General features: G+C 51.0%; 8 protein-coding genes and 2 non-coding genes across 10 annotated transcripts; 3 read left to right on the top strand and 7 right to left on the bottom strand.

Annotated features, from left to right (window-relative positions):
- Window positions 1-14: 14 nt before the first annotated feature.
- BO97DRAFT_403195 (polysaccharide biosynthesis domain-containing protein) lies at window positions 15-1,224 on the bottom strand. Its single transcript, XM_025694679.1, has 5 exons — window positions 1,071-1,224; window positions 967-991; window positions 625-909; window positions 512-548; window positions 15-452 (listed from the first exon to the last, which is right to left on the bottom strand). The coding sequence occupies exons 1-5, from the start codon at window positions 1,113-1,115 to the stop codon at window positions 395-397; spliced, it is 450 nt and encodes a 149-aa protein (XP_025555170.1). The 5' UTR covers window positions 1,116-1,224; the 3' UTR covers window positions 15-394.
- A 421-nt stretch (window positions 1,225-1,645) lies between these two features.
- BO97DRAFT_179139 (synembryn) lies at window positions 1,646-3,670 on the bottom strand. Its single transcript, XM_025690367.1, has 7 exons — window positions 3,431-3,670; window positions 3,309-3,383; window positions 3,171-3,247; window positions 2,957-3,115; window positions 2,784-2,903; window positions 1,887-2,731; window positions 1,646-1,835 (listed from the first exon to the last, which is right to left on the bottom strand). The coding sequence occupies exons 1-7, from the start codon at window positions 3,456-3,458 to the stop codon at window positions 1,736-1,738; spliced, it is 1,404 nt and encodes a 467-aa protein (XP_025555171.1). The 5' UTR covers window positions 3,459-3,670; the 3' UTR covers window positions 1,646-1,735.
- Window positions 3,671-4,152: 482 nt separating this feature from the next.
- BO97DRAFT_179263 (putative telomere length regulator protein (Rif1)) lies at window positions 4,153-10,226 on the top strand. Its single transcript, XM_025690368.1, has 3 exons — window positions 4,153-7,265; window positions 7,315-7,434; window positions 7,632-10,226. The coding sequence occupies exons 1-3, from the start codon at window positions 4,335-4,337 to the stop codon at window positions 9,831-9,833; spliced, it is 5,253 nt and encodes a 1,750-aa protein (XP_025555172.1). The 5' UTR covers window positions 4,153-4,334; the 3' UTR covers window positions 9,834-10,226.
- A 39-nt stretch (window positions 10,227-10,265) lies between these two features.
- Window positions 10,266-10,357, bottom strand: BO97DRAFT_t55. The gene has a single exon. It is a non-coding gene; the product is annotated as a tRNA-Pro (tRNA).
- Window positions 10,358-11,629: 1,272 nt separating this feature from the next.
- Window positions 11,630-12,814, top strand: BO97DRAFT_179273 (putative RING finger protein). Its single transcript, XM_025690369.1, has 2 exons — window positions 11,630-12,021; window positions 12,091-12,814. The coding sequence occupies exons 1-2, from the start codon at window positions 11,945-11,947 to the stop codon at window positions 12,698-12,700; spliced, it is 687 nt and encodes a 228-aa protein (XP_025555173.1). The 5' UTR covers window positions 11,630-11,944; the 3' UTR covers window positions 12,701-12,814.
- A 402-nt stretch (window positions 12,815-13,216) lies between these two features.
- BO97DRAFT_459082 (uncharacterized protein) lies at window positions 13,217-14,467 on the bottom strand (the record flags this gene model as incomplete). The annotated part of the gene is made up of 5 exons (XM_025699264.1): window positions 14,233-14,467; window positions 14,122-14,165; window positions 14,038-14,066; window positions 13,283-13,977; window positions 13,217-13,250 (listed from the first exon to the last, which is right to left on the bottom strand). The coding sequence occupies exons 1-5, from the start codon at window positions 14,319-14,321 to the stop codon at window positions 13,217-13,219; spliced, it is 891 nt and encodes a 296-aa protein (XP_025555174.1). The 5' UTR covers window positions 14,322-14,467.
- An 806-nt stretch (window positions 14,468-15,273) lies between these two features.
- BO97DRAFT_t54 lies at window positions 15,274-15,358 on the bottom strand. The gene has a single exon. It is a non-coding gene; the product is annotated as a tRNA-Gly (tRNA).
- An 865-nt stretch (window positions 15,359-16,223) lies between these two features.
- BO97DRAFT_475591 (Clavaminate synthase-like protein) lies at window positions 16,224-17,650 on the bottom strand (the record flags this gene model as incomplete). The annotated part of the gene is made up of 4 exons (XM_025700422.1): window positions 16,224-16,414; window positions 16,472-16,777; window positions 16,840-17,329; window positions 17,395-17,650. The coding sequence occupies 4 exons, from the start codon at window positions 17,648-17,650 to the stop codon at window positions 16,246-16,248; spliced, it is 1,221 nt and encodes a 406-aa protein (XP_025555175.1). The 3' UTR covers window positions 16,224-16,245.
- Window positions 17,651-18,253: 603 nt separating this feature from the next.
- On the top strand, window positions 18,254-19,604 carry BO97DRAFT_362371 (D-hexose-6-phosphate mutarotase). The gene is made up of 3 exons (XM_025692461.1): window positions 18,254-18,601; window positions 18,692-19,021; window positions 19,104-19,604. Exons 1-3 carry the CDS (start codon window positions 18,356-18,358, stop codon window positions 19,488-19,490), a joined length of 963 nt encoding a protein of 320 aa, XP_025555176.1. The 5' UTR covers window positions 18,254-18,355; the 3' UTR covers window positions 19,491-19,604.
- Window positions 19,605-21,017: 1,413 nt separating this feature from the next.
- Window positions 21,018-23,468, bottom strand: BO97DRAFT_362373 (protein kinase IKS1). The gene is made up of 2 exons (XM_025692462.1): window positions 23,327-23,468; window positions 21,018-23,251 (listed from the first exon to the last, which is right to left on the bottom strand). The coding sequence occupies exons 1-2, from the start codon at window positions 23,383-23,385 to the stop codon at window positions 21,190-21,192; spliced, it is 2,121 nt and encodes a 706-aa protein (XP_025555177.1). The 5' UTR covers window positions 23,386-23,468; the 3' UTR covers window positions 21,018-21,189.
- Window positions 23,469-23,526: the final 58 nt, after the last annotated feature.

The raw sequence follows: 23,526 nt of genomic DNA on the forward strand, positions 1-23,526 counted from the left end.
CAGTTGCCATTGTTCTCCGCTAGCCGCTAAGGATCAAACCACCAAACTTTCTATTCATTACTTCATTTCAAATGAACAGTATCCACCCACTTGTATATACATGACGTTTCGCTTTTTTGTAAGAGAATAAAAAAAAGAAAAAGTTCCAACCCGGGTCACTTGTGAGAGAAACTAGACTCTTTGCCAAGGCCACTGGAGCGACGTCAAGGCCGTCAAACGCAAAATCCACGGGACCGTAAAAACGGGCCGCTGAGTCGATGGCTATGGACTTGAGTCATTGCACTTATCCCATAAGTGATAGCAATGCAGGAATCGGAGCGCCTGGGATGGATCCAGTCTCATTCGGCGATGATTCTAGAAGGCCAAGGAAGGGCTTTGGTACCCCGTAGCACATCTAGGAGCTGGCCTTCTGCGCCCTCTCGTAGATCCAGTCGTTGAGTCCAGCGCGGTTTCTGCGATTTCTCTCAATTAGTCACCATCGTCTATTGAACAGAAACATGAATTGCCTCACCTGGCGATCTCGACCGCGTAAAACTGCATGCGCATAGCTGTTTCCGACAATTAGTCCCGCGTCCCTCTTGAGCAGAAACCCCACAGTTATAGATGAAAACGGGTTGAACCCACCGAAGATAGTCGTTTCCTGGTCGTACTCATACTTGGGGTTGGAGCGGAGCATGGTCCCGAAGTTGAAGTCGCTGATCGTCTTCTCGTACTGGTTCATCCAGTTGCGCCACTTCTCCTTGCCCTCCTTGCTCTTCATCTTGTCCTCGTTCAGGGTCTCGGCGGGGTCGAAGTCCGGGAACTCCTTCATGAAGGACTCGTAGATCTCATTGTCCATCTTGGTCAACCGGAGCTGCGATCCGCGGACCTTCTCGAGAATCGACCAGTATGTCATCAAGTGCTCCACGGCTGTCAGGGGCGTGAGTCAGATGTTCCGGCTAGAATGGGAAAGGTAATCGAACGGACCCTTGACGGCAAACTGCTTCTCCATCTATACCCCGAAGTCAGCTGTTTATCTCTCGAAGATGGATCTCATAAGAGATTCCATTCCGGGCGCAATGATGACTTACATCCTCAAAGTTCTCCGCGGTCTCGGGGTCAAAAGGCTTCGACATGATGGCGGGTGTATTTGTGTAAGTATGCTACAAGAGAATGTATGCAGATTCGTAAGGACGAAAAAGGGTCTTCTCGGTGATCGATAACAGAAGCCTGGTTGCGTTGGGGTGGATGCGAATTTGAAGTGCCCCGCGACTGACTACTCTTTTTCTGCCGCGGGCGGAGATTTTCGCGCCGCCGCCCAAAACCCCGCCCGCACCGGATCGGTACGTCATCCGTGCATCCCGATTTGCTTCCAAACGCTTAAAAATATTATGGAAATACTCGCTGCTTCACACTGGAGGTCCTTCTTGAGTCACTACGGCCTATATAGAACCCGAAGGCACGTTCGAGTAACTTACAGAACCTTCTTTCTCCAGGTGCTATGCCGCTTATCAATCGGTGATCAAGGCATAGCTGTTTGCTTTCCATTCGATTCTGCGGATGACAGATCAAGATAGTGGGCGACACAGCGATCCAATCTATTGTACAAGTGATAAATGCGAAGGTAGGGCTATGCTCGGGAGCTAGATGACAGTATCGGGCAGCATAGATGGCGGGGAATGTACAAACTCTGGTCACGAACTCATTTGACAGGGATATTATTACAGCGGTGAGAATGAGGATAGATAGCAAACGCTCAGTCGCTGTCATCAGAATCAGATAGTTCTTCAAATCTTCCTTCTTGAAGAGCACGCGTGACAGGATTCTCCACGCTGAGGATTCCATTGGCCTTGGCCCTGTTCGAAGCGGTCAGCAATCAGATATAGCATCAATGGCGGAACACAAACCTCTCAAAGAGCACAAACAGCCTCTCCGCCTCACGCTCCTTCTCTGCTTTTGTCATAGGAGGGCCTTCATCCTGCTTCTCCGCACTCCATTTCTGTCCGGTTATGGGGTTGACCTGCGGATTGAATCCCTGTGGATTGGTAGCAAATGCTTCTCCTGCTGTCTGCGGTATTTCCATGCCACGGGAGGCCAGCAACCCTGCTGCAAAGCCATAGCCAATGTTTCTAGTAAGATTTTCGGCATCCTTCCCAGAAAGAACAAACATGAGCTCGGAGATGGCTGTCTTCAAGTTGGGATACGGAGTGGTCGAGAGATTCAAAAGCTTGGATGAGAGTGTGTCTGACTGTCCAATTGGGCGACTTCTATCATTGTCTTCGGGTAACAAAAGCCATTGCATGTACTTGCGGGGGCCATCGGGCGCCAACTCATGAATAGTCACAAGGGTGTGAAAGAGTGGGATCGACTTCGTTTCCAACTCATCCGCTTTGTATGCACACACAGCTTGGTCCAGAATATTGATCAGCTTGTCGACATTGCAATTCTGGTTGAAGGTTGGGAAGAGAGGGCTGCTTTCCCACGCTTTGCCCTTCTTGTTTTCCAGATCAAGGGTCGACAAGCAGTTGAGAAGGTAGCCGAGCAAGCCGTCTAGAGGCTTTTCAGGGATATCGATCCGGCTAATTATCTTGAAAATGTGCGGAATTGAGGGCGAAAAGCTCTCAGCAAGCTCTGGGTAGATCTTCGATACATTGAAAATCAGTTTCAGCGTGTCGATGAGAGCCAGTTCATCCATCTGTGATAAGGACTTTTTCCCTGACTTCGGGAATTGCTTTGCGTGTCGAGTAATTTGCTGTACGCACCAATCAGTCACTGCTGCTCCTTAGAGGGGCTGATTCACTTACGTAGTTTACATTATCGCCCAGGAGGTGGTTCTTGATAAGCTTCCCAAAGTCCATGGTTGTGTCATAGGTTGAAAGAAACAAGATGCGACTGATCACCATTTCATCCTCCGAAGAGTCACACTAGCCCCTGGTTAGCATATATACCTCTTAGATGATGGATCTGAACTGCATACTTTGAGCAACTCCGCTAATCTGCCCCCATAGCCTGTATCAACGAAAAGCTGGCGCATGGGTGGGTTCAGGAGAAGAGCATTCGCAACACATCGTAGGGCAGCTCGACGCACATCAGTCGTCTCCCCAGTAACACCGTAGTCGGCTAGGATTTGCATTCCCTGAAGAACAATCAGCACTTGTAGCAAGCGACAACAGGCTATTGGCCTCTTTTACCTCTTTAGAGTAGATCGGGCCTGCATTGTCGGGGTTGGTACCATGCTGCCTCAATTCTAACAGTGTCTGCACCCTTTCTAACAAGTATATCCTTTGAGTAAGAAGCCTGCTCATGTTTGCGCTTTTCTTTGTACTTACGTTGTGATGTGAGCGACTTCTCAACCTGATCTTGTTTCAAGGTCTCCACCAGCTGGGTGACCCTTTGCAGTTTGGCTAAGAACATGTTAGACCCAACCAATACAACGATGCACCCTACATACCTGCACCTTGAAGCATACGAAACTCCATAATGAGTATTGTCCCAACCTTGAGCTCAGCAGAGAAGCAAGCCGAGGTCTGTCTCCTGGAGGCTCTGTAGCGCACCCCCTACTAGTCTGCCAAAACCTGGGGTCCCGCTTGCTTAGAGCCGATAATGACCTTGCGACCGCAGAAGCACCAGGGTTCGAAGGGTAAGGGAAGGTCTAGAGGTTGAACCTTGTCTTAGTAAGGGTCAGTGCCGCCGCGGTCAGTGCAATGTTCAGTGTTCCTGAACTGGAGTCATAGGAGTTTCGGTCTTGGATCCGCGGGGATGGTTCTTGCCAGGAGCTAAGGCTCGATGGATTGGTGAATAGCAGTGCGATCAATCAGGAGAACCCCACCAAGGCTCACAGATGAATCTCCGCAAGATCCACGCAAATGGTAGATTACCACTGGAGGAAAATCAGAAAAAAGTATGTATATCCTTTTGCGTCCTTTCCAGAGAGTGTCGGATTTCGAGAATGTTTCCTATCAAAGACACGACCATGTTTCGAGCCTGATCTCTAGACTGGTTCTGTCATTGATGGTCCAGTTTGTTTCATTTGTTCCATTTCCGACTTGGATTACCCGCCCGCCCATGCAACTGTTGCCTTACAGCCTCAGGCATCAAACGCGGCGCTGCCACTTTACGCGTGCCTTCAGCCACAGGCGCGTCCCTTTTGAGCTGCGTGGCTTGGCGCGGTCCCCCAGAGGATCAAACGCTCGACAGCCCTGCTCCATCTGGATCTTCAAATCTCACTCAAGGTTGTTTCTGGACTTCCAACTAGGTCATGGACCATTCGTAATCATCGCTAGGCCATATCGCGATGTCCTTTTCTCTTTCTCCGCTTCCTATCCCCTTTGCTTAACCATTCGATCCCTAAAAATATGGTGGAGGTTCTCGGTCCTGTCTCTGCTCGTCCGCCGACTCCACCAAGGACTTCATCCTGTATGCTGTCCGAGAAAGATCGAAGGCAAGATTCTCCGGCTATTGTGCATACGCCTCGTGACTCTCCTTTCTCTGTCAATGGTTCGACCGGCGCTCCTTCGACCCGTCAATCCAAGCGCGTGAATTTCTCGCCTTGGACTAAATACATCAAACCTCCGACATTTACGAATTCCGCCGCGAAATCGCGACCCGAGCTGAAAGTTCTCCCACCTTCGAATGAACTCAAACCTGCGAAGTCGATCCTGAAGCCGACGAGCTCGCACGCTTCCGCCGATTCTCCTTCCTCCGCTCCCCACACTCCCGATTCTTTCGCCATGCTTCTTGAATCCATCCTTCAGCAACTAGCTGGCGACACGGTCAGCTCCAGATTGGACGCATATATGCAATTTTTTGGGGCGCTAAGGGCATACGAAGGGATTCCCGGGGAGCAGGGAATCATTGCGAAATTGGGCACAATTACACATTTTATCCAGCGCGATGTCAACAGAGACCTGGCGACGGGAGGACCCTTGAACACCAACCTCGTGATCCAGGCGCTGAAGCTTGCTGTGGCTCTTGTTTGGCACAATGAGATCTCTGCGCGGCTCTCAGACGAGTTCAAGGCATTTCTTATTGACCACTCGATTGATTGTCTACAGGACGCGAAAGTGCCTAAATCTGTGATCACACATTATCTATCTGTCTTGGCCACACAGAACTTCAATGCAAAAGTCATGACCAATGCCAGAGTGATACGTCTTCTCAATGTTTTGAATGACCTTACCCCTCGTGTCACTGGAAACGCAATTGTTTCTCAGCGGTTGAGCATCTATTCCCGGGTCCTCCACCAATCAAAATCGACTTTCGTCTCTCATGCAGCCTTGTGGATGGAGCATCTTATCTCGGGATTGCTTCATCACATGAAGGACACTCGCATAAAGGCTATTTCTGTCGGCTTCCAGACCTCTATAGCATGCGGCCCCAATCCTACGCTATCAAAGGCCGTTCGGGATGTGCTTGGTAGGTTCATAGACAAAGGCAGAAAGATGGTGACTGAAGTATGTGAGCGAATGTCACGGATGATGAACAATCCCGAGTCCGGCATCCATGTACCACAGGTTTGGGGTGTGATCATACTGCTTCTGAGGAGTAAAAGATTCAACGTCGACCAGTGGGAGCATTTCAAAGAATGGGTTCTGGTTCTGCAAAAGTGCTTCAATTGCAGTGACTCTTCCATCAAAGCGCAGGCCATTATCGGCTGGAACCGATTTGTCCTTGTTGTTGGCCCTAGCGATACAACAAGCCCTTCCATACTCAAGATGCTGATCAAGCCAATCATGTCCCAATTCGACCGCAAGAAGCACGACAAACAGCCCAGTCAGCTCGCACTGTGCAGTTACTATAATCTATTGTACTATGCCTTCCGTCCGTCTGCAACTTTTGAGCACCTTGATGTTGTATGGAAAGAGTACATTGCCTCGCCTTTACCGACAATATTTGCGTCAGTTCATGGTATGCACGATCGACTGGCTCACGTGCTGTCCAACATGTTCTGGAGCTCACACCCCAAGCCCTGGATCGAGAACAAGGTCAATGAGAGCAACAAACTGGATCCGGAAGAACTACCCCCGATCGATAGCAAATGGCTAAGGTCAAGGATCTCATCGGTTCTGGATGTTCTTGAAATTGTTTTCAAGGCACCGATTTGGTGTGATTACCCTGAACAGTCGCATATTGGCGCCGCGTGGCTGAATCTATCCAGAGCTTTGTCGTTTACCTTCAGCAAGGAAATTACACCAACTCCCGAGTCAATGCAGACCGTGGCTCACATCCTGATATTTCTCCAGCGCATCTGGAATATGGGACCAGACGCGCTCAGTGCTAAACAACCGGATGACACCATGGACATATTCTTTGAGCGATTCCGATTCTTGTCTACTACGATGATCTACTCCCTGGGAAGTGCTCGGTTTACAGAAAAGCTCATCCTCCGAACATCCGACGACTCGTTTCAAGCCGCTGCTACGCCCACCCATCGCCAATCAAGGGCAAGCGCCAATCTGAGCACCCCAACCTTACACTACCTTCGAATGATCAGCGAAATGTCTGTTATCACAGTGCCCAGCAAAGCTTACTCTCACTTAGTCAATGGTGTACTTGAGGCAACATGTAATGATAAGGTTTCACGAAGCTCGCGCTTGGAACTATTGCAGCAATGCGCGAGTCTTTATGATGGCTACAGCGACTCTGACTTTCCTGTGGGTCCCTTCTTGGCACAAACTGTCTGGGAGTGTACAGCGCAGCTTGCCGCGGATTCTCTACGGTCACTCCCAATGGAAACTGCTCGCGAGCGCGATGGATCCGTGGCTCGAGACTATGGAAACGCTGTGAAAGTTCTTTCTACCGGGTTGAGTTACCACCGTGATTTTCAGGTATGGAACGAGCTTCTTGACTCGCTCATTCGTGTTGTGAGAACCGAGAGAGGTGACCAAGCAATCACCATCATGATAATCGAACCCCTGGTTGAATCTATCGTGAAGGTTGATGCCCGGAAGACTTACCTGCCGTTGGCCTCTATCCTCAAGCATTTGCTTTCTATCACTTATTATCAGCAATCGGAGAGAGGAGCCGATGGGAAACACCTGCCGTTTCAAAAGCTTATCGATTTGGTTGGCCGCACCTTAATCGGATCATATGAACGTTTCGACCCCTCTGAAACGAGCGGTATGGCGGATTTCATTGAATCCTTGACATCTCTCCTGGGCTCGGGTACTCCGACTGTTCGGTCCATGATGCTGGAAAGCCTTCAGCTACCCCTGGCTACGTTCCTCAAAGATGGTGACAAGAGACTAAGCGTGGAAGGTGGCGTTGAAAGCAGGATTCTTACTGCAGTAAGTGTGGGAAGTAAGGGGCTTCGGATATACTCTAACCCTTGTCTAGTGCCGCGCGCTGTCGTCAGCTGTTTTGAATATCTTGCAAGCGTCTTCACCCCACGATGCCCCATGTCTCCAAAGATTCGAAGGTATTATTCATGCCGGTCTAGATTCTTCACATATCACGGTGAGAAAACGGTTTTATGATTTCTGGAATTCTACCTTCGGCTTGCAAAGATTTCTGTCGCGTCCTGAAAGTATAACGCAAGCGCTGGAGCATTTAGAAGCTCTTATCAGCCAACAGCAGGCCGTCGCACCAGCAGATGAGCTGAAGGTATTTCATGTCATAGTCAGCCTAAATCAGCCCATGCTAACGATTTGAAGCTCGGTGCACCTGCGAGTACCCTCGACGAATCGGAATCTAAATCCGGTTCAACCAACATGTCGGTGAAGTCGCGTATTTCCTTCATTTTGGACAATCCCATCGACTCGGGCTTGAATTCGTCGCCTGTTACCGGGAGCTCGGATCGTGCAGTAACGAGAGAGCGAACAAGGGAGCTTCATCGGGAGCATGCGCTTGAAGCTAGCCGGCGGGCTGCTGAACAACATGTTGCTGTTTCCGACCTGGATCCCTTCGTCTCAGGCCCAGAAGACGGCAGCAAGCGCAGCGAGCTCTTCTCAATGATCGAAAATCTGCGGTCCTCTTCACCCCCAAGCAATACACCTAGAGACATCCATTTCATGACACCGCCCCATTTACGCCATCTCAATCACTCGGATACTGATGCGGGAACCCCGCAAACACCTCCTTTGCCGCCTGTATCGGCTGGGCACGAATATAACTACCTGGGCTCGTCTCCGACTCCGGTCGCAAGGGGCCGGTCGCAATTGAGCGACTCACAAGTACCACCACCCCAAATACCTGCCGCAGCAGAAGCCTCGTTGCTAAACGACGACGAGCCCAGGTCCTCCCCTCCAGATCTCACTTCCCTTCCAACCAACCATGAATTATTGACCCCCAGCACTCATGCCAATAACGAGGCATCCGTTGATCCCGAGACACCCACAACTACACCCGGTAAGAGTAAGAGGGCAAAGAAGAGAGCCCGACGCTCGGCCAAGCTCAAGAAGAAGTCAAATTCCGAGCTCAACCAGACTAAGCACGTCGCTCCGGATACTCCAGGCGCAGTTGCAGACCAGCCTATGACCAAACGCCTCCGCTCCTCTACTGGCAAGACTTCGGACACTCCTCTACAACTTGGCACCGAGAAGCAACCTACAGGAAATGTCACGGACGGCAGTAAAGAGCCACGTTCTGGACCTTCCACAAGAAACTCCGGCTCTACGAATGCAGTCGACCCCAAAGCCGTGTCTGAGAAGGAGAAGGACTCGCCTAAGATCGTCGAAATCCTCGAGTCACAGCCAGAACAAACCGGCAACACTGCCAATTCACGCAATGATGATATAGATATGGAGGATCAAGTGACATCCCAGCTCGAGCAAGACCTGGAGTGTGCCGTAGATATGGATGACGTTGCGAGCGGTGAACCGTTGACGGAAGCTCCGCGTGAGCCTCTGCCATCAAAGAAACGAAAGCGTGAAGCGGAAGAGCACACGCCACGGAACAAGGAAAGACGTCGCTCCTCTCGCCTCACGAGGACGTCTGCTGCGGCTGAGGTGGGAGATGCCAACATCACCCGCTCCAAGATATCTTTGCCCGACCCGCAAGATCTTGAGTCGTCGCCTGCCGAGTCTGCACCAAAACGACGGAAGCATGACACTAGGGCCGAGACCAGCGACACGATTCAACCGATCGCCAACAGCCAAACATCTGAACCTGCCGGTGAAAATGACAAGGCTCATGAAAGCCAGGACAAGTCTCAGAAGAGAAGATCTTCCCGTCTTAGTGGTCAAGCTGCGCCTGCAATTCCGGACGAGATTCCCGACCAAAAGAAAACAAAGAAGTCACCTCGATCATCTCGCCCACGGAAGCAAGACAGGGAGAGGAATAAAGAGACCATCCCGGAGGAAAGTGACATTCAAGACACAGCAGCAGAAAACGAGCCAGAGGTCACAGCCGATGGCGAAGTTTTCGATCAACCTATTCATGCTGAGAGGGCCACGGATGCCGCTGTCGCACACCAGGAAGTCCGGGAGACACTAAAGCCTGAGAGCACGGCGCAATCTGCGGTCAAGGCTCAGGAGGTGGACGTCCAGCCGAGCCAGCCAGTGCCTGTTGAAGATGAGCAGCCGTCAGCAGACAGTGACATTCAAATGGCCGATGCGCAACCCATCGCCGAGACTTTGCCCCAGCCGCAAAAGACCCCATCCGGCAGCAGGGAGAAGAGCCCTGAAAAGAGAAAGAAGAAAACCCGAGGTGCATCCCGCGCCAGCCAAGCAGGGACCGAGACCCAGGCAGAATCGACGTCAGCTAAATCAGACGCGGAAATTGCCAGCTCCCTGCGAAAGGTGCTTGACGACGTTAAATTGGCCAAGCTGGACCGCCAGTCCCTCAAGGAGATTGACGACCTGCTGTTCGATATTCGCGTGGAAACGCATGAGGCAATGAGGAGAAATAGAGGTTGAAGTTGTACTTTTTTTTTTGCATAGCGATGGCGTTTAAGAATTTCGCGGGGTATTCATTTATCTAGGCCTTATACTCTATACACCCTTATCTTTATCTTTTCTCTTTCTTCTGTGTCTTTCTTCTGTGTGTTCTTGAGAAGGGAAGGGAAGAGATGAAGATATGCGTTCTACTCGTTTTGCTGTATCCATCCTTCATGCTAGTATGTTACGTTTTGCCTGTTTGATTCAGGTTTTGTACAACGCTTTCGGAGCCGGTCCTGGCATTTGAAGTATATTTAAACTGTCACATTGAGCGAGTTTCATCGGAAGAACCTCTATGGCGTTCAGTCAAAAAAGTCTCCCAATACCTCTCCCGGTAGCTGCTAGTGAGTAGGAGTAGGAGTAGAATTTCACTGGTGAAGGGCAAAAAATCAGAACCCAAAAAAGATTAACGGCCCGAGCCGCGGATCGAACGCGGGACCTCTCGCAGATATGCTTGGGTTTGGAATCCCTAAGCGAGAATCATACCACTAGACCACCCGGGCTTGTTATGGTAACTGCCATGATTTTACGTTATCTATTCCCTTGTCACGTAGCTTTAGAATCTGCAGGGCCAGTCGCTACAAAGGACGCAACACATGTCGCTGTTTCCACCACACTCGACTCGTTATCTACTGACAATCGCTACGTACAGTGCATCAGAAGCAATGAGTATTTATTTCGGCCTTACTTTGCACGTGGAATGGAATTGAAATCAGATCTTCCAAGCAGCATCGAGATCTGTCGATCTGTCGATCAATTTACGCTCAACACAACACCAACCACAAAGATATTGATAGAGGGAACATTAACTCTGGAAAAAGGCTCGTTTTTTTTTCTCTTTCAGGATTGTGACTAGACACAACCCTAGATACGAGATGCAGTCAGACTGGTCATGAGTCCCAAACATAACATAAATAAATGCGCAGCGAGAGCCTTGGCGCATCAATCTACACCGATGCGCTTGCTTTTTGTTGCCTATTGCCGATAAAGCTCCCATGCTGGATGCGGCGTAGTCTGCATACACTACATTACTGTCCAACGCGCACTTTTTTCTATATCTTATCATTGCCACACTCTATGACTCCCATTGATCGGTGGGCCAGAGCATGGAAATTCCCGTGCTGGGAAACTCTTATGCGTAGTACACTACCGAACGAAGTTCAAAGGTTGCCTGTTGTCTGTCCCTTCAAATCATCGTCGCTGGCTGTGCTTCGATTCTCTAACAATAGAGACCACTGCATGCCATAGCCAGTGGATTAACCATCTGCTAGGTATAGATGAAGAAGGGAAGGAGCCAAACAGCTTTGCAGAACAAGCGACTACCGGTCACCACCGTAGCCCGCCTCGCTTGGCTTTTATAGTTCAATATCTCAAGCACACACGCCCAACTCCCACCGATCGATCAATCTGCACGCACAGTACGGCTCTCACTGGTCAACAAACCTAAGCTAGCATCTCTAGCAGACTTTCCTCTGTTGATATATATATCTCCGAAGCGCAACCTACCGAATGACAACATGTCGACGAGTCCCCGAGGCGGAGCCGGCGAGCGGTGGCGCGGGTTGGGTTGCTGGTGGTAGTCACTGGTCAGACTTCCGTCATTCGCATGGAATGGGAAAACAATGCCGGTTGGGTCAATGGCTTATGAGATATTTCAAACACACACTCTCTCTGCTTTGCGTTGAGTGAATTCTGTGGTCTATGGTGGAGAGGGAGTGAGTCGGATCATAGAGTGTTCTCACGCACTGCATTGCACTGAATCTGCCGCGTTGGTACGTCCGCTCGACCATACAAAGCATCATCTTTCATCACATGGCTGCTTGCCATTTGTGTTTGGCTTCTGCATCTAACACGCTCTTGGATCCTTCCTCTTCCAACAGTAACGAAACAGGTTTATTGTTTTGTTGAGAGTTGCATACTCTACATAGTTATTGCATTCAACTTACTCGGATACGGCAGAGGCACCCTTCACCGCTCAGGGCTTTTGCTATTGATTCCATTATCTATCGACACCTCCTTCACGACAAGGGAAAAAACAGTTGTTGTCGAAGCATATAGATGTGTGCCTGAGGTCGATTGACGTACTCGTCATGGTAGATCTTTCGTCGGCTGCTATCCTGGGCTACCTGGCACCCGTCTGCGTGGCCTTTGTCTTCTTCTGCTCATGGTATGTGGACTAAGCCATCTCATTCTTCATTTGTCTGCATCAGGTTCCTGACACTGAAAACCAATGTAGGGTCTATGTTGGAGCAAGACGACGACGTCGTCTTCGCCGGCTTCGCAATAATGATCCGGAAACTGCGCCCATCGGGTCCAACCGAGTCGTGATCTCCCACAGTGATGTCGATCAACGCTTTCCGCGAGTCAAATACAGTGACTGGTTGGAGGAAAGGAACAGAGACTTGCAAAGCAAAGGGATAGCAGGGACGAAAGTATCCGAGACTACTGAGATCACTACCATCAAGGACGCCCCGAGCTCCGAGGATAAATCTACCGGTGCGCCTCGACAATGTCTCGCGCATGATGAGCTTGGTCCTGTTGCTGGCAACGTGACACAGTCCTCTGGCATAGGAGATGGATCTGATGGAGCGGACTCGAGCAAAATGTGTGTCATATGCATGGACGAGTTTCACCCTCTAGACTCCGTCCGGCCGTTGCCCTGTGGGCATATCTTCCACGCGTCGTGTCTGGATCCATGGCTCACCAAGCGGCATGCCTGTTGCCCCCTATGTAAGACGAGCTATTGTAATCCGAAGCAGGGTCAGACTGGCTGGCTTCGTTCCGGGTCAGAGCCGGCGTTTCCCCAGGCGGTTGTTATCAGAACTAATATCATTCCGCAATATTGAGGTCTGGCTCTGGACGAAGAACTGCGTGTTGGTAAAGACATGTAAGTGGATTGCATGCTTCTCAGCCGTCTTCGTGGGTTGGTTCCTGAGATGAGCTGATCACAGTGTTTGCAGATGGCGCGGACTTGTAGCTAGGGACATTGTGCATAGTTCTCCAAAATCGAGTCTTCCCATGAATTTGACTTCCGCCGCATTAGACCGGGCTCGAAACTGATTGGGGATGTGGGTAGATTCAGTCGTCCCCTGAATCACCCAGTCACTTCAAGACGCGACATGTCCATCTCCTCCCCGAAATTGCGCTGGCCTTCATACGCATCATCGCGATCGAGGTAGCCAGTATGCCGCGCAAGAGACCTGTCCGGATATTCAACCGGCGCTTCGATGATAGCTTCCTCACTTGCTCGCGGACCATAGGACTTATCCCCAAGGTCCAATCTCCGGGGGCCTTTCCACTGTTCGCATCTCCTTTTCAGTGCGGTGGAGAAATGGGCCGGTGGCCAATCTTTCAATTCTGTCTCACTTTGTGTGGAGCGGGTCGCACCGGACAATGCTTTGCCATGCCAGTGTGCATGTTTATCATACAATCTATTCGTCTTCTGAAACATTTTCGAGCCGAAAACCTTCCTCAGAAGTGGCGAGAGGCAGACCATGTTCGCAACATAAATCGCAGTGCTCGACTCGCGGATATACCACAACTGATAGGTGGTCGTCAGGGGAGAAGCGAAATTGAAGAACTTGTTGAGAATCGCAGCAGCTACCGTGAAGACACCCAGACTCATCACACCGGCCAACATAACCTTCTTGCCGTTTTTTATCTGGGCCTTTCGCAACAGCGGGATCGGCAGCGCGAGCATGGCAGCATCTGAGGAAATGTTGAAGACGGCCTGCGTGATCGAGTAGTTCTGGTAGGTTGCGCATTGCGGGTTCTGCACTGGCATGGCCCAGTACTGCGAAAATGGTCGGCAGTAAACGGCATAGTATGTGACCATGATGACGACAAAGCCAACGGCGATGAAAACCGCGATGGCGTTGACATAAATCCGCAATTGTCGGAGATTGTGTGTGAGTCGCCAGAACATGGTCAGCATGCAGATCTTGACGCCCCAGGTTGAGAACAACATGCACTGCTCTAGACCGATGACTATCTTGCTTCCGAGAATACGGTCGCGGACCTCTTGTGGGTTGGCCAGGATCTCATCGTACTGTGCCGGGTCAACGAGATTGGACGCATAGCGGGAGGAGATTATAATCAGGACCAGCAATGTTGTATAGATCAACTGTTGCCCCGCCATGGTTTTAGTCAATGTCTCTCGCTTCACGCGGGTTCAATAACTCACAAATGTCACACTCATGACATAGTCCTCAACTAGACAAGGCGCATTAGTATCCGTAGACATTCGACGATCGTGGCTACATCATACAATACAAACGCTTGATCGATCCGGTTGTAATGACGCGGGAAGTTCTAGCCAGGTTAGTAGCAGACCTCTGGCAGTACTCACGCTGGCTCTCTCTGACATTGTAGCACTTACATCCTGCCGATATACAGCACAATCGCGATGCTCCAGAAGATGATCGCTTCGGAGAGGAGCTGAGACGGGCTGGGTGAAAAATCCCCCATGTCGTTTGCGTTCCAAGCCAGGGAAAACCCCCTACCCTTCCCGGTCTCCTCGTCTTACTTCTGAGAGCTCCTGCTCAGTCAGGGTAAAGCAAGAGGCGCACCACGCCATATATGGGAGGGTTCGCACCAGCCACGAAGGGTTCTTGTCTGGCCCTGTCGGAGCAACCGGCACGAGACGAGGGGGGGGGAAGGTGCTCGAGCAACGCCGGATGCCACACAGATGGCTCAAATGAGGGAGATTACATACCATATCGAGGAGTTCGGAATTCCTTGCCTAGAGGTGGCGGCAGGACGCAAGGGGATGACCGACTGGAGTGAACTCGACGCTTGATCGTGGGCCTTCGTGGGCCTGATCGTGGATGTGCCAGTCACGGAGACTTGCTGGTGGGATGGCAGATCTTCGACTGTGATCGTATGACAGAGGCCATAACTATCATGGAAGTAGTTATTAATTGGGTGGATTGTATTCGGCTCTCTCGTTGTCGGTTCGGATTATCAAGGGATGAATGGGGGACAGTCATTTGAGGCATTGGCGGTTCGATCGGTTGCCAGAAGGCAACCAGGGTGGCTTGCACAGGCATTATCGCTTTGTGTATATCTTGTCTTAGGTTGACTTTGTGCAGCTCTCCAGAGTATTATGCTTCTAAGGGGGAGGGGGGTGTTGTGCTTTGAACGAGGCCAGCAAGGGACGTTGACCGCGCATGTGAACTGCCGGATCTAGATATATAGATAGGAAGTCAAGGGGATCCGACAACACCACATCTCATGGATAACTTCAAGTAGTCCCCCCATCCAGATTGGCAATGTTCATTAATGATCTTCCCTACCTGAATAATCAACTGAATTACCCAGAGCACAAAACTCGAGTCTATTGGGAAAAAAGAAAACAAAAGAGCGGCCTGACCACAATCGTCCATACATCGGGCGATGAAATAAAGACAAAAAAAAGAAATGCGCCAAGCGAGACTCGAACTCGCGTCCCAACCTAATCCTATGCGAATGGGAAGGTTGAATCCTAACCACTAGAAGATTGGCGCCGAGAACCACTGGACCATTTAGCCCGTTGTAGTTGTTAGGTTATTTAATTCATGGATGTTATGCCACTCCTACATAATACAATTTCCCCTGTATCCGCCACTCAGGAACCACGTATTGCAAACTTTATCCGACAAGTTGGTTTCCCGAGTTGCGCTTTTTGCTGAGACGGCCTCGATAGGTGGTCTTTATCTGTTGGGGGTGGTGGTGGTGGTCTGGATTTGCGTTGCCATAGACTGACTGCATTTGTTGTGCGCCGCTAGTGCTGTGCGAGATGGTCGATTAAAATACCCTAGGGTTTTATAAAATGAGGCTTTCAGGAAAGGTTGGGGTTTCAAGATAAAAAGAAGTAGATGTGACAGAAGGTTTTTTTTATTTCGAGAAGGAAGAGAGAGAAAATTCTGATCTTTCAGAAGAACGGTATGCGGTGTGGAGACTCTTCAATGAGGTATAGGGCTAGTAGCAAATCTCTGTCCGTACCATGGGAAGGCTCAGACCTTATTTACGCGGGAAATGTTACTGTAGGTGACATGCTTGTGATCTGATATGGTTTCGGTATAGGGGAAAGCCTTAGATGTCATATATTATTCATGTTCAAGAAGCTGTCTTTGGATTTACGGTATGTTTTGCGGGTGCTCAGCTCGACGAGTGTGTATTTGCTAGCAGGTGATTAAGGTATATCCGGGGTTTGTCGATTCAGGTAATGTCTTCTACTTGGGAGACTTTCTTTACTGTCTGGCCTGTGTATCATGGATGTTTGGCATTGCTTAGATAGCAACTCCATGTACTGCGATGGATAAATATACACCCCGTAGAGACAAACAATGGAAGCACTGGATTCGCAGACCGATGATAGAACATACTGTTGCCTGACACAAGCACCAGAAATTTAGTCCTTCTTCCCACCAGCTGCCGGACCCCGGATATAGGGCTCCAATGGGAAGACCTGGGTCTCAGGCGTGACTCCATCATAGAGTTGTTTCCAGGCCCTGTCCAACGGCCCGGGAGTGTCCCATGCATATTCTGGGTCACGCTGCCAAATACGGATCAGATGGCGTCTGGTGCCCGGTTAGCAATTCCACAAGCATGCACACGTTAACAGAAGAAGGGCGCACTGCTGTTCTGGGGTGTCCTGGAATCCATCTCTGGCATGGAAGATGCTCAGATTATTGATATACTGAATGTCGCCCTTGCGGAAGTCCAGCCCAACCGAGTACTTCTCGGCCAAGAAGTGCAGCGAGTCCAGGGTCTCCGCCTGTGCTTCAGTGATGGGAGGTATATCTTTGGACCTGGGCAGGTCCTGGAAGCCCGTGAAGCTGCGACGAGCGTACTGTATTAGAACGCGCTCGGGCTGCTTGTTAGTGGCTGCCTGATGGAAGAGGAGCGGACGCTCGTAGTATGGGGTTTGGGGGTTGCCGAATCTGCATTATGGTAGTCAGTGACACAAAGCATTTTTCTTCCAGATACAAAAGAGTCAACCCACCCATCGAGAGGCCAGTTCTCCGCAAGCGTGCGAATGAGATCCGGCCGCTTCTCCGCCAACTCATTGTACACGCGCCAGCTGCTGGCTAGCTTGCTCTGGCCGCCCGCCGCGGCCGCGCTGAGGGCGAAAAGAGAGATGATGTCTCCCTGGTCGGTGTGGAAGACCTGCTTATCGGTGGTGTAGGCAGGCGCTCCGATGCGGCCTTTACTCTGCGCCTGCGTGCTCAGATCCTTGATGTGGTTGTGCATCACGTCGGCCGGCTTCCCGTCGTAGAACGAATCCTGGCGGCCGCGGATCGGTGCTACATGGGAGGAGATTCCCACGTAGATAATGATGTTCTCTTCGCGCGAGTACCGGTCCACGGGCACGCCGCTGACGACCTTGAATCCGTATCCGTTGTGAAGCTCGCGCGAGATATCACGCAACGTCGAGTGTAGCGTGGGTAGAGGGAAGGACTCGGGATTGATGAAGCCCAGGGGTTTGTTTAGTGCTGCGGGCATAGGAGTCAGACAGGCCCGATCAATCATAGTATTCAGGGGTAGATGGATACTGTACACCTGATATGCTGCACTGCAGCGTCAATCTCCTCGCGATCGGCATCGGTTGGGACATAGGTCCAGTTGTACCGTTCTGCGATGTCTTTACCATCCCAGACTAAATCTGAGTCAAGCTTTCTTGGGAAGTCGGTAGGGAGGTCAGTGGCAAGTGTTTCAAGGCGTAGACGACGCTCGGTGCGAGCGTGCCATTTGTCGACGTCCGGGAGGTATTGGATATCAGGTTGCTGGGCGGTGATCGCCACAGTGGTGGCCATGTTGGGCTTGACGTTGATCGATATGAGATTCATATCTCATAACAAGCAATCAGAGTATAAGACGAGCGCGTATCTGCTGTAACTTAAATTATGCAATCCGTCAATATTGACCCCGCGCGGGTTTTGATGGTGCAATCATCGACCATTTTGGTTGCGAATGACATGATTGCTCCGACCAGGATGCTGTGATCTCTGCACTGACTGATTAGACTCAGAGTAAGGCAATATTATCTGTAACACTGTTTCACAGCTTCTCTCTCGCCCTCAAGGCAACGAGGCAAGTGTTGGAAGATCGGACGCCAAACGACCTGCGAGAGATGTGGAAATGAGGTTAACGATAGCGGCGGCTCATTCCTTTCATATGCTCCCTGAGCCCAGTACTGCATAGTGTAACAGCTGTATGCTGCGATATGCAACGAATCTGCGAGTATTCATGTTTCATGCAATGTCAAGATGTCGGACCTGCCATAATGGTGGCATTAGCCTGCATTGCCCCCAAACAGGCAAGTATTTATACACACAAGCATCTGCTGACCTAAGCGCAATGAAAGGGCCCCACGGTGACGCTGTTGCCCCGCCCGTTCAGGTGCATCCAACAGTCCCCGCATTGAACACAACAGAAACAAAAGAGTGAGAGAAAAGCTGTCTTGTTATTGAATTCATCCTTCATACTCAGACCTCCTAACCCTTGTTGCATTCATCACCATGGACCGTTCTAACAAGCCCTCCGCCATCGGGGTGGGTGCATCCATCCCCCAGCCCACCGTCAACGTCCACGACAACACAGTCCAGGCCACCCTGCCCACCGGCGAGTCGGTCACCGTCCACCTCTACGGAGCGACCGTCACATCCTGGAAGCTTGCCAATGGCAAGGAGCAATTGTTCGTTAGCGAGAAGGCTCATCTGGATGGCTCCAAGCCCATTCGCGGCGGAATCCCCGTCGTCTTCCCAGTAAGTTATTTATCCCATCCCCTGGAACATGATGCCCACACCGCGAAAGACAACAACCTGTTTGCTAAGAGATACGTACGTGGCTACCAGGTCTTCGGTCCTCCCCCTTCTAACCACGCTACATCCTCCCTCCCCCAACACGGCTTCGCCCGGAACTCTAACTGGGAGTTCCTCGGCAAGTCCTCGTCTGAGTCGCTCGGCAAGGACCGCAAAGAGGGAGACGACGCGGTGAAGCTGGACTTCGGCCTTTCTCACCCAATGCTGAGCGAGGAGTTTCAGAAGACCTGGCCCTACCAGTTTGGTCTAGTGTATAGCGTCACCCTGACCAAGGAGGGCTTGGAGACGTCGCTGCAGGTGCAGAACAAGGGACAGCAGAACTTTGAGTTCCAGGTTTTGCTGCACACTTATCTGAGCATTGAGGTGCGTTGCCCCCCACCTCTATGATTGTTGACCTATCGTGACTATCAAAAGAAGAAAAGGGAAGACTGACAAGGAAATACAGGACATCTCCCAGGTCCGCGTCAAGAACCTCCAGTCTAAGGAGTATGTCGACAAGACCCAGGGTGGATCCACGCAGACCGAAGCCTCCGCTGCCGTTGAGATCGACAAGGAGACAGACCGCGTGTACAAGGCGCTCGATCCTAAGGTTCCGATCGAGGTCACCACGGTGTCGGATGACAAGCCCCTTTTCTCCATTACCCGGGAGGCCCTGACGGATGTTGTGGTGTGGAACCCCTGGGTCGAGAAGGCCAAGGGAATGGCCGACTTCGGTCCTGATGAGGCCTACAAGAACATGATTTGTGTCGAGGCCGGCTCCGTCGCTGGGTGGCAGACGCTGGAAGCCGGGGAATCCTGGGAGGGTGGCCAGACCATCCGCCCGAGACTATGATTTGCCAGATTACCTTAGTTGATGGATCGATGTACTGATTTTAAAGCGAGCTAAGTTGTTGCACATGGAGATAGAGTTGAATACGCCGTGAATGTGTACATGAGTTTAAGCCACATGCAATGGAGGCGCTAATGCGTCCAACGAGTATTCCCAAAGAGAGGTCTCCTTTTCATATGACCCATAGTTTCACGGTAAATATACCCATGTGCCACCAGAGTGAACGATGGAAGGAAATTGAGGTCACCAACTGGAGGAATAGACATCATGACAGTATGGTGGACAGAAAGCCGACGGTGGGAAATCGATACAGGCCCCAGCAAGAGATGAGCATAGCTTACATCTCAGTCAAATGTACCGATCCGTGCCTCTCGATGAAAAAAAGGAAAGGCTTTCTCATCCCCAGCAAGATGATCAGAGCGCCTCCATCCCAGCATGCCCCTCCATGTAAGATGACCCCAGATGCCTCCGTCTTTCAGTCGCTTCATCAATAGCTTTTCACTGTCCGTCCTAGAGCTTGGGTCGGTTGCTTGTCCGGTCGGTTCAGCGTAGAAGCATCAAGTCATTCGGTGCCCCATAGCTCGTACAACTTCAAAGTATACCGATCGAGCCGTCTATCGTGTCGTCGACTGCTTTAACTGGGACGCTGACGCAGTAGTCGTGCTTCAGGCGAGTCAAGAACTTCCAAGTATCGAGCTGGGATAGCGCCAGCCTACGCGCTCACAACGACAAGAGGCTCCTCGCATGCTCTGTGCGGTTCTGTCGAACGACCCAGCAGTGGAGTGCCCAGATGACATGATAAGAGAACAAGAAGGGCAGTGACAAGAGGAAGAAGAAGACTAGCACGGATTGCGGGACCATTGTCAAGACGTAGACTTGCGATGGGAGGTAGAGACAGCAAGCTTGATGGGGAAGAAAAGAAAGACTGAGAGATCCAGGGAAGATCTTCGGTCAGCCTCGCCGCGGCAAACGGCTCCTCCTATATGTGGTGTATAGCACTTAGGTGTAGAAGACGGTCAGGCTGAGGACTGAAGTACATAGACAGGCTGACCAATGATAAGCGACCAGCAGATCAGCATCCCGACCAGCTCAGACATACTAGTGAGGGGTAGGACCGGGTGAGCCTCATCCATGATGATCACGGGCTGGCTCTGCCACTGCACTCATGTTTGCTTGGGAGCTCTCAATCTGATTAACTTCCACCGTGCGGGAGCAGCTTTTCCACTGGGTGAGTGTGTCATACAACTGAAATTGTGTTGAGTGGTGATTCGTGGTGATAGAACCCCCTGAATCCTCGCTGTCGATCCTCGAAGATACTTGAGCTCCTTTGTCAAATGCAGCTTACATATGGCAGCCTGATAGAGCAGGGCGGCCGTGCTAACAGATGACAGTGTCTCGGGAGTGGCACTATTGATGAAGGCAGTGCCTGTAGAGGTTCGGCGCCTTGCTGATTTCCTTCTACTCCTTTGACGAGTCGAGTCCATTAGGGTTTTAAATTTGTACTTACGACTACCCTGAACGGTCTATTTCAAGTATCCAAAGGTCATGGGCGCCTACAATCATAGAACACATGCACACCTTCACTACACATGCAATGCGATATGCTGAAAAACAAGAGCCATCTTCTTAGCCCTACCTTTGTGCCAATTCAATCCAGATAAGAGCATCCAACCGAAAGGGACCTTCCAGACATGTATAACCTTCACCGCATGTACGTCCTCCAACAAAGCGCCTCCATCCGCATACATAAACTTACAACCACGAGATGTAGCATCAGTGAGACCAGTTGCCTAGCCAAACTCCTCGCTGGGAAATTAACAGCTGCCACTAACAGCAGGGGATAAGCAACCCAGGGATTGACAGTTAGCGGGCTGCAGGGTTGAAAGATGGACAGTATTTTGAGGAGGAAGCTGGCCATTTGCATGATTGTGACCCCAAGTTGCCAGTCGGCCAGAGAAGCAGCCAAAGGCTCCAGAAAAGGGAGGTATCTTTGTAAAGACCAGCGACTAGTAGGAGGGGGTGGTGGTGGTGGGAGCAGATGATGTTGTCGGGGCTGTTCGCCCTTATCGGAACGATCATGGGGTAGCACTTCGTGGTGTCGGTCCTCAGGAGAATGATGAGTTGGCGAGAGTGAGGATGAAGGGGTGCTTGAGAACCGCGGTCGGAAGATCAGATTTCGCTCGGGGCTGATGGAGGAAGAGGTAGATTCGGCTCTGCCTGCATCGGTGTTGTTGCTATCGAATGCAGAAGTTCGTCGTACACTTGACGGTGGTCGTGTGAGGCTTCTGGTTGGAGACAAGGCTTGGCGAGTATAGGATGCAGCTGAAGGGCTCTCTACAGGGTGAATTCGGGCGTTGGGGCGAGTCTCCGAGCCGGTCGGACTAGATCGCTTTAGGCGGAAATTCTCATTGACATTGGCCCCAGCTTGGAGACCGTTGAGAACTTCTTCTGCCGACGGTCGGCGATCCGGGTCCACGGAGAGTAAGCGCTGAAGGAATAAGTAAAGCTGCTCGGGGAGCTCAGGTCTCATGCGCCTAGCGTAGTCAAACCCAGCCCATTGACTGATTTCCTCGCGAAGTCGGTCTAGGTCTTCTTTCTCCTCGTGGATCAAGTCGGCGTTGCTGTACGGAAGTTGCGCGAAGCATAAAAAGTACAGGATCATCCCTAGAGAGAAGATGTCGGACTTGAAGGTAAAGTTACCGAAAGGACCGTCGGCGTACTCTCGTCGTAGAACCTCCGGTGCGCAATAGGAAACGGTCCCTGTCGCGCCAGTGGACCTTCGGATTGCGTCTTGAGCCTGGACTTCGCCGAAGTCACTTACTAGCACCCGTATCCCATCGCTGGTTTTATGCAACAAGCAGTTGTGAGGCTTGAGGTCACGGTGGATATAACCATTGGCGTGGAGATACCGAATCCCGGAAGTAATGTCTTTGAAGAAGGAATAAATCTCCTCGAATTGGAGCTTCCGAAGTGCCCCAAGATCATCCTCAGGACCGAGTCCGCCCTTCGACCTCCTTCTTAGACGATCTTTTAGCTGCTGCGTTGTAGTAGGAGTTTGCACTGCGCCACAAATGTAATTGTGGAGGTCCCCCGCGTTGCAGTATTGCTGTAGAATGAACGCACATGGCACACTCGGACCAAACGTAGTAATCTTGGCGTTTTCCAGCCAAACATGTCGATACGAGACGAGATTTTGATGCGATAGGTGCTGTAGAAGCTGCACCTCACCCAGTACTTTTTCAAGCCACTCATGGTCATCTCCGACAGGAACTCGCTTACAGGCGTAATGACCAAGCGAGACACCGTCCAGTACGTGTTTGACTAGAAGAACAACACCCTTGCCGCCCTTGCCTAGGATTGTCTCTTCGACAAAGAACTTCTTGAAGTAATCCTGTGTAAATGCTGCTGACGAGATTCCCTGACCGGTATGCACGCCGCCCTCCGGATAGCCAGGGTCATTTGACGACGGGCCATCCGCAATAGCCGGCTGGGCGAGTCGACGACGAGGGGATGGGGGTGTGGACGAGTCCGTAGAGCCAGGTAGGCTGGCATGAAGCAGACGAAAATAATCAGGATTGACGAATTCGGCTTGCGCGCCCGGGCTTGTTTCATGATCACTTTGGGGCGACCCGTTCTCGTGTAAAGGACGATGGCAGTAAGGACAGTCGGCTAGATCTAGGTCGCTACCCCTTCGATCCGCCGTGTTTTGTAGAACGAGTTGCCGCGAGTCTCGATCATAAACCACAACGGAGTCATTGTGCCGTCTGTAGTACAATAATACTCCACATTAGGATATTTGAGACAGGAGTGAAAGGAAAAGGCGAGTGAAGCTAGCTTACAGCACGACATCAAGATTGCCAGACCCATAGGGAACAATGGACATGCCCTCATCCTCCATTGTCAATGGGAGAGTGGCACATCCACAAGGGACACAGAGACATGAAAGGCTGGATAAATAGCCCGAGGCGATGCGTTGTGATCTCCAGGAAAAGCAAGGTATCTTCTGGCAGCTGCTACGGAAGACGAGAGAGTGAGGCTG

This window comes from Aspergillus homomorphus (assembly GCF_003184865.1).
Source record: "Aspergillus homomorphus CBS 101889 unplaced genomic scaffold BO97scaffold_4, whole genome shotgun sequence".
In the NCBI taxonomy this organism is placed as follows: Eukaryota; Fungi; Ascomycota; class Eurotiomycetes; order Eurotiales; family Aspergillaceae; genus Aspergillus; species Aspergillus homomorphus.

Coding starts and splice junctions, on each gene's coding strand:
- BO97DRAFT_403195 (XM_025694679.1), bottom strand. CDS start 1,115: ATGTCGAAGCCTTTTGACCCCGAGACCGCGGAGAACTTTGAGGAT. Junction 910..966: donor GAAGCAGTTTGCCGTCAAGG/GTCCGTTCGATT, acceptor CGCCCCTGACAG/CCGTGGAGCACTTGATGACA. Junction 549..624: donor CCAGGAAACGACTATCTTCG/GTGGGTTCAACC, acceptor TGTCGGAAACAG/CTATGCGCATGCAGTTTTAC.
- BO97DRAFT_179139 (XM_025690367.1), bottom strand. CDS start 3,458: ATGGAGTTTCGTATGCTTCAAGGTGCAG. Junction 3,248..3,308: donor GAAGTCGCTCACATCACAAC/GTAAGTACAAAG, acceptor TATACTTGTTAG/AAAGGGTGCAGACACTGTTA. Junction 1,836..1,886: donor CTGTTTGTGCTCTTTGAGAG/GTTTGTGTTCCG, acceptor CGCTTCGAACAG/GGCCAAGGCCAATGGAATCC.
- BO97DRAFT_179263 (XM_025690368.1), top strand. CDS start 4,335: ATGGTGGAGGTTCTCGGTCCTGTCTCTGCTCGTCCGCCGACTCCACCA. Junction 7,266..7,314: donor AAAGCAGGATTCTTACTGCA/GTAAGTGTGGGA, acceptor ACCCTTGTCTAG/TGCCGCGCGCTGTCGTCAGC. Junction 7,435..7,631: donor TAGATTCTTCACATATCACG/GTGAGAAAACGG, acceptor AACGATTTGAAG/CTCGGTGCACCTGCGAGTAC.
- BO97DRAFT_179273 (XM_025690369.1), top strand. CDS start 11,945: ATGGTAGATCTTTCGTCGGCTGCTATCCTGGGCTACCTGGCACCCGTC. Junction 12,022..12,090: donor TTTGTCTTCTTCTGCTCATG/GTATGTGGACTA, acceptor AAACCAATGTAG/GGTCTATGTTGGAGCAAGAC.
- BO97DRAFT_362371 (XM_025692461.1), top strand. CDS start 18,356: ATGGACCGTTCTAACAAGCCCTCCGCCATCGGGGTGGGTGCATCCATC. Junction 18,602..18,691: donor GAATCCCCGTCGTCTTCCCA/GTAAGTTATTTA, acceptor CGTGGCTACCAG/GTCTTCGGTCCTCCCCCTTC. Junction 19,022..19,103: donor ACACTTATCTGAGCATTGAG/GTGCGTTGCCCC, acceptor AAGGAAATACAG/GACATCTCCCAGGTCCGCGT.
- BO97DRAFT_362373 (XM_025692462.1), bottom strand. CDS start 23,385: ATGGAGGATGAGGGCATGTCCATTGTTCCCTATGGGTCTGGCAATCTT. Junction 23,252..23,326: donor GGCAATCTTGATGTCGTGCT/GTAAGCTAGCTT, acceptor ATTGTACTACAG/ACGGCACAATGACTCCGTTG.